The sequence below is a fragment of the Pygoscelis adeliae genome, unplaced genomic scaffold, assembly GCF_000699105.1.
Source record: "Pygoscelis adeliae isolate BGI_AS28 unplaced genomic scaffold, ASM69910v1 Scaffold21, whole genome shotgun sequence".
Classification (NCBI taxonomy): Eukaryota; Metazoa; Chordata; class Aves; order Sphenisciformes; family Spheniscidae; genus Pygoscelis; species Pygoscelis adeliae.
In genome coordinates this window covers 4,694,050-4,701,959 of record NW_008824243.1, presented here as the reverse complement: position 1 = coordinate 4,701,959, position 7,910 = coordinate 4,694,050, and the positions used below count along the sequence as shown (strand labels likewise).

Below are 7,910 nucleotides of genomic sequence, written 5' to 3'. Positions count from 1 at the left end.
AGGGAAAGTTCTGTCCAGTTCTGGGGATACATAATGTTCAGCACAGATCAAACGTTCAGATAATGTATCTCCCAAATGTTAATAAGTCTTTAGAGAGGATATACAAAATGTCATTTTTGAATGACTTGTAATTTCTTGAAGTCGGAGCAGTTTATGGAGTAATAAGTGGTACTTTGTTGACATTGAAAGGATCCTCATCAGTTATCAAGTGTTTGCTTTCATGCATGGAAGATTGTTATGTTTTCAAGAATTCTTGATGTGAGCAAACAGCTGCTTTATGCTAACTACTATTTTAGCAATAAGTGAATGTGTTTGCTGAAGTTTTAGCAAAAAGGTAAAGCTGAGGCAGACAACTAAGATACCCAAGTGACTGTTTTGCTCAGGCTTCAACATCTAAAGCCATGCAGAGTATCATAAGGAAAACAGTCTTACAGTCATTAGTATGTACACTGCATCTAATACGTAGTCTCCGATTTAGAATGTTTTCACTTTGGAATCTCTTTTGTTAGAATTTTCTATTCTGTCAAGTATTGTCAGGGTCACAAGAATATTTCCAAGTTTATGTTGACCTTCAGAGGTGATGGCATGCTTATGTTGTTCCAGTACCAATATTCAAAAAATGACTGTCATCATGATCATGCCAACACTGAATTTGAACTTCTTCAGCAGGGTTAAAATACTATGTTTGCCTTTGTATGGTTATGGAGACCAAGGAGCACAGTGTGCCCCCATCTTCCCAGTGTGCCCCCATCTTCCCAGTGTGCCCCCATCTTCCCAGTGTATCTGGCATCCCTATTGTGGCAAAAGCTTTCATATTTGCTGCACAAAGCAAATTGTCTGTCTCTAAGCTGTGCCTGTCATACGGATTTTTGGATCTGTAGAGGCTCAGTGGCATTTTATCGCTGTTGCTCATCTCTTAGTGAAAGATGTTTTCCTGGCCAGCATCTTACTTTCACAGTCCCTGTCTCACAACATGATCTCTGGCCAGTATTTTACCAGTGCTCTCCGTGCATCAGAACTCAGGTAAATTGAGGGCTCAGCGGCGCAGTAGGCTACAGATGATCATTTTAATTAAGAATCGCTAAGTATATTTATTTAATAGTTGCTTTGGATGATCGCGCTGAATCTCTAACCCGTTGTCTTCTTTGCCAATCTGTATGTTTCATGGCTTTGTCAAAATTGTGGGGGAAGATGAGCATATGGAACGCGTTGCAAAAAATACCAATCTTGATTAAGACTCTAGCCTTTCTTCTGCCTATTCAAATTGCTAATCTCATGCCTTGGTGTCATTTCCCTAGTGGTCAGGCATGTTTCCCACTGCAAGCCCATTGGGAGAGTTGCATAGTAAAATAATATTCTTAACTCTTCAAGAACATCTATTTTGTCTCTCTGCTCTTCAATTGCATCAATGTAGTTTCTTCAATTTGCTCTTAAATCCTTTCACAATTCAGTGCTACCTTTGCCATCAGATCTTTGAATTTTATTGAGCTGTCAGTATGTGGCACTGCGTTTGGTCTGCCAGTGAAGCAACTTGTATGTTTGTTTGCTTTTCCTCAAGCATTTCCCTGTTCTGTGCTGTAAATGTTCTTTATATCTTACGAACTTGCAAGAAATTTAGCGTTACAGAAACAGTTTGAGAGTCAGTATTTTTTGAGGCACAAAGAAGATGTATTAATAGTTTGCCTTATACCATGACACCATGCAGCTTTAAATTCTTAAACCATCTCCAAAACAGGACTTAAGTCTCCAAAGCTATTGTTCAAAGCTCCCTCTCTTCCTGTTTTAAAAATAAAATTAGAGTTAAACTTTGGAAGTGTCTGTCTTTTTGTAGAAATTATTAGAATAATTCATGTAGAAATACTAGAAGTGACAAATTGCTTCATTCTAAGTAGTAAATGCAGAACACCAATTCATATTAGAAAGTAAGCCTCTTGTGTGTTGTGAATAATTACGAGTGAAAATCTAGATATAAAAATGCGCAGAGTATCAAATAACTGGTTTATCTCAGGTTATTGGGGTGGAAATGACATACTTCTGTCTGATGAAAATTACTGCAGATGTGAGGGAGTAACCAAAATTTATTGTAAGAGTTTATACTACCATTAATAATTGTGATGTAGTATACATTTAAAGTTAAGTTTAAGTTTACACTTCAGATCAGAATATTCTGGCAGCCAGTGTCTCGTAGACCATACATATGTTGTTGACATAATGGCAAGTCAAGGAAATTAGCAGTCTTTAAAGTCCAGCTGTTTTTTTGCTGTTTCTGGCTGCTTTCCTTAGAAGAATTTCAGGTTTTGGCAGTATAATGAACAACATACTATTGTATTAGGGTATTTTTTTCTGTTAACTCCTCATTTTGTCTGTAGCCCTGAAGTGAAACAGTGTCAAGCATTTTGTAAGAGGCAAAACCTCATATAAATGCTTTTTTAAAGAATTATAATGCTTTTCATTGCAAATGTATTTTAACAATGAAGTGTTTTTTCCTGCTCCGCTGCCTGCTCAAAAGGTCTTTTGTATTCTTCCTTTGGACACTTGGCAAACTGCTGTCTTAAGCTTCTGCCAAAGCTTTCTGGGGCAGGCATACCCCAGACATTGTAGGCAAGGCAGTCTGAACACAGCTGTCAGGAGAAGCCACTGGTTTTATAACTTGACAGTATTAAATACAGCATCAGTTACGCACTTTACATTGGTCAGTGGGTATTTATGTTAATCGTACTATTAATGTCTCTTTGTGACACCATGGAGTCAAGTGAATATTGTTCTCATGTTATAGATAACGAAGTGGAACTCAAAACAAACGATTTATTGAAGGCTATGTTATCATTGGCTAGCAAAGCAGATAAGCAGAAAGTGGGAAGTCCTCTGTACTGTAAGTCCACTAGAGAGTGCTGTTTCCAGTTAAATACTACAGCCCTTATTTTTCATTAACAGGATGCATTCATGGGGCTTCTGGAGAGGGAGGGCAGGACAGAACAATTGGGACATTAAGAGTAGTAGTTATTTATTACATCGGAGTTGGCAGAAAGCAATGGAGAAGCATGTCCCTTCCATCTTCCCATTGCTGGTTACGTAAAAAGGTTGTGAGACGGTGTTGTGACTTCCTTCTTAACTTCTTAAGCGTATCATCTTTTAGATTAAGATAATATGCTTAATTTTCTGAAACTATTATATTTTAGTGGTAATAGCGGTTGTGCTGATTATTCATTAGAAATGGTATCTTACAAAGCGTTATTTATTCTCCCCAGAATGAATTTATGGAATTTATTTCTAAAGCTGCTGTTACATCTGTAATCAGAAAAGTATGGCAAAGCATAGTATAGAATATAAATTAGTGAATGAGAACTTTGTAACTAAAATTATATTTTAAATACAATGATTTTAAAGGACAAAACATAAAAATAGTAGCATCTAAATATAAAGTTGGAAGCATCCTTTTTCCTTGTTTTTCTGAACTGTACTTTCAGAGCCATTGCGTTTCAAAGGCAGTTTTGTTTTCTGGTTGTTTTTGTTTTGTTGTTCCCCCAAAACAAAGCCATTTGACCACATAAAATCAGATTCTTTCAGCAAATCTTTGCACAATATATTATTCTTCTTTTCCAAAAGGATTTAGACAGTCTTTGTGGTGTATATCCTGGTTCTGTACATCTTCATAACGAGTATTTAAATGAGTGCCAGAGGCCTTTATTAGCATCATGGAAAAAATGCAGTTTGCTCAGAATTAATTTTTGTGTGAAAGGGGAAGATTGAAAAATGTCATTCGAGGAGGCTGACAAACGTCTGTGTTTTCATGCATAAGTAGTATTACAGTTTTCCTATGGTATCTGATTTTGTTCTTTCTAATACCCACGTCTTTTTCTTTAGTCACCTTTCCGCACCTTTCAGGTTCTGCTCCTTCATGGTCTAGTCTTATGGACACCAGCAAACAGTGGGATTACTATGCACGAAGAGAGAAGGATAGGGAACGTGAGAGAGAGCGATCCCGAGATCGGGATCGCGACCGGGACCGAGACAGAGATCGAGAACGTACCAGAGACAGGGAAAGGGACCGAGATCACAGTCCAACTCCAAGTGTCTTCAACAGGTTAGTGAAATGTCTTAAGCATGCTGTAACTGCTCAAAACCCTGTGTCTGTGTTAAGTAGTGTACATCAACATCAAAATTTACTGTTCAGCTAGAGGGTGTGGTTTCTTCCCCTTCCCCCTTTTCTCTTGGAAACTATAATTAAATTTCTAAATCTAAAACAGAAGTGTAAAAATGACAGCGTACGTCCAACCTGGTCATAGTGCTTTACAGGTTACAGGTGTGATTTAAGCCCTGTGTATGCGTGAGATATGCAGCTCTCTGACATCAGTAGTTCTAGAAAAATCTGTAGAAGTACTGAATGAATCTTAGTTGCCAATTCAGTGCTAAGAGCAATGTGGTGCAATATTTGACCTTAATTAATGGTGTTATTAGTTGCTAAAACTGTTAGTTTGGTCATTAGCACTGGCTGGATAATAATCTGTCTTATCTTTTTTAAAACTATTATTTCAAGGTCAAGAACTTCCTTTCATTTTGAGGCAGATGATGAAAATAATGGCAGATAACTTTATTCATCTTTCAACTCTCTAATTGCTTTAAAAAAAAAAAAAGGAAAGAAAAAAGCTGCAACTGTTCCGTGGTTCATGTGCTCAAGTACAAAGCATTTAATGTTGAGCTCCCTATGACTCCATAGAGCAGAGGTCTATTGGCTTGCCAGATTTATCTAAACTTACTGTGCTTATTATTTGCTAAGTATTATGGGGTAAACATCCTGACGCTTTTCTCAGTGTTTTTTGCTAAGTTTCAATTTTTGCAGAATATATACGTTAGCTATTAGGCGGATTGTTTTTACCAGTGGTTTTACGCTGTGGGGAATGAGAGCACCCGGAGTCAACATTACTTCAGTTGAGAGATGACGTTTTTTGCATGGTGATTGTTAGCTGAAGGCCCAAATTGGGCGCAAGATAGGGGATTTTCCATGTATGCTGATGTGGTGATGTCCTCTTCCGTGTGCATGTGCTATGTTCCAGGGTCAGTTTCTGAGAACTCCAGACCAATCTAAACATCTGTTTCTCAGACAGCTTGATTGAAGGCCAGAAAGAAGCCTGGTCATTCAAGGGTGCTTGAAATGAACCTTAATAGCTTCCAGGCCTCAAGAAATCTCTGTGCTGCTGCCAGAGTTATCTGTAAAGGAGGGGGAAGAGCAGGCCTCAACTTTTTTATGTGACTAAATTATCCACCATCTGTAGCAAAGCTGTTGCCACATGGCTGCGTAAGAAAATGGGAGGCCCTTAACTAGTATAAGTTGGTTTGGGAGTCACAGAGAAGGTGGGAGAGGCTTAAGGCAGAACATGCAGACATAATGTTTTTTGAGAAGGTTTATTTTCATTTCTATGCACTTAAGAAAATAAAATGAAACGAGCTATGAGGAAGAAAATATGAACTATATTAGAGACTGCACAGATGCGTTACTTTCATTTAAATTCCCTTTATTTAAATTTTGTTCAAGCGATATGGTACTGGGATTTGGTGTAAGCATCATCTTTAGCTTTTTACTGCTCAGAAATTACTGCTTTCAATGTTTTTAGCAGTTCTTTTCCAGATAAATAGCCTGTATTTGTGCTGTAATATTTCTTAAAATTGTAAGGAAATGGTAACGATTTTTATTCTATTAGTATAACCAAAACATGGTTTAAAAATGAACCTTCAGCTGGTTTTTTATCCTGTTCTACCTTTACCCTGCTATCCTCAGATGAAGTTGTGCATTTTTACAATATATCTCACTCTGCCCCCTTGAGAAGATTCCGTTCTTTTTGGACTGTTGTCCCTTCTGCAAAGACTGTTTTCTTTTTTTGTTTTGATAGTTTCAAGTCAATTAGTTACCGCTAAAAATGTAAACTTTGGAATTTGATTGATACCTTACAATTTTGTGGTTCTTCCTCAGCAATTTGAAAAACAAACCCAAAACCCAGCAACTGTATCTCGTAAGGTCCTGGAACCCAATAATCCCATACAGCAGAGCAGATGAGGGTCTGCCTGGCTAGAAAGCAGCTTTACAGGAAAGGACTTGGTGTCCTGGTGAACAGCAAATTGAACGGGACTCGCACCCAATGTGAGATAAAGGTCAAAACGCATTGAGCTGCATTAGGAGTGTAGCCCACAGGTGGAGAATGCTGTTATTCCCCTCTTATTTGGCACTTGATACAACATGCGAAGTACTGTGCCCAGTTTTGGGACCCTTGATATGAAAAAGAAGACGTTGACAGACTGGAGAGTCCAGTGGAGGTCTGACAAGGTGTTTAGCAGGGCTAAGGGGGTGGAGTTTATTTAGCTTGAAAGGAGAAGGATGAGGAGGGTTCTTAAAGGCTGGTTTCAACTACCTAATGGGTGGTTATAGAGAAGGTAGAGCCAGGCTCTTTTTCAAGGTACACAGAGAAAGGACGAGGGAATAGTTAAAAGTCACAGCAAGGGAAATTCCAATTAGATATGGTGGGGGGAGGGAATAATCACAACAAGAGTGATCAGGTGGTTAGACAGGTTGCGGAGAGAGGCCGTGGAATCTCCAGCCTTGGAGATACTCAAAACTTGACTAAACAAGGCCCTGAGTAACCTGACCAGACTTCTGAGTTAGCCCTGTGTTGAGGAGGGGTTAGCCCAAGTGACCTCCACGAAGTCCCTTCCAGCCTAAATCCTTCTGTGATTCTTTGTTGAAGAGTTTTTGAATACATGGGAAAGTTTTTTTGAATACAGATATCAGAAGTTAGACATCTCTACCAAAGTGAGATCTCCTGATTGGTGAAGTTAATAGCTTGTGGTCTGTTTTGAAAAAGTAACCAAAGGTGTAGAGAACAAAGATTTTATGGATTGGACTGGTTTTGGGCTTCTTTGCCAGGAGGGCATGGGTACTATAGGTCCTCTTCCACAGGTCAAAGGTTGTAGTGCTTTTGAAGGCTTTGATAACTGTAATGTAAGCCCAGATACAAAATGGGGAGAAGATCACTGGTGTAACATTGGGTACATGGCATTTATTCCTGTTCCTCAAAGCTCCCAACATACTGGACTTGGCAAACTGATTTTTTGCTTTACTTACAGAAAGGTGGTTTATTTCCAGACACACGTGCAAGCTGTCATGGTTCCTTAGTAGTTTGCCAAAATAAGGTTTAAAAAGGAGTATCAATAATATTTTTAACCTTTTCTAGAGTGTCTTAAAATAGTTGTGTAACAGAGCAAATGCAGATTGTGGGTTAACGTTAAAGGTTTTGGATCTCAGCTTTGAAACCAAGCCATAAGTCTACAAGTAGCCATCTAATTTCTTATGGCAAGCTCATCAGAAGGCAGTGCTAGACATTCAAATTTTAACTTTTTAATTAGATACTGATCATCACAATGTTAGTTCTGGGAAGTAATACCAGATATTGGGAGTAAACTATAGTTGAATTGGTTTTACCTTTTTCTATCCCTGCAAGCCTGCAGAAGTGTAAGTCTCCTAAAATTGTGATGACTAGTGGCACGTTAAAGGTGTGTTAGTACAGGAATCCCATGTCTAACAAAATTTTTAGTTGTTGTTCGAATCAGACTTTACCTTTGGTTATAACTTTTGGTAGATTTCAGAACCTAATTTTAATTTAATTTTTAACATTATACTTTTTTTAATATTCTAAAACTGAGCTTTATAACTAGACTTCACCAGGCACATGCTGTCTTTATGGTGCTGCTTTATTACACACCAAACTAAGATGCACTTCAAACATAGATCAAATGAAGACTGTAATTCTGAACTGCAAAACTAACTGCTGTGTAAGCTAGGCTAGTCTCCTCTTTCGTATGACTTGTCCTAGAAACTAGCAGTCGATATCAACCTTCATCTTTCTGTGACATTTGATAAG

The 7,910-nt window shown here is 38.2% G+C and overlaps 1 protein-coding gene across 1 annotated transcript in view; it reads left to right on the top strand.

The window, feature by feature from the left end:
* The window catches only part of FIP1L1 (factor interacting with PAPOLA and CPSF1), a gene marked incomplete at its 5' end in the record, with an annotated part of 46,280 nt that overhangs the window by 34,784 nt on the left and 3,586 nt on the right, over positions 1–7,910 (top strand). Inside the window, 2 exons of the mRNA XM_009335147.1 lie at positions 2,777–2,872; positions 3,865–4,084. Coding sequence (XP_009333422.1) covers positions 2,777–2,872; positions 3,865–4,084 — 316 coding nt within the window. The remainder of the gene's footprint in view (positions 1–2,776; positions 2,873–3,864; positions 4,085–7,910) is intronic.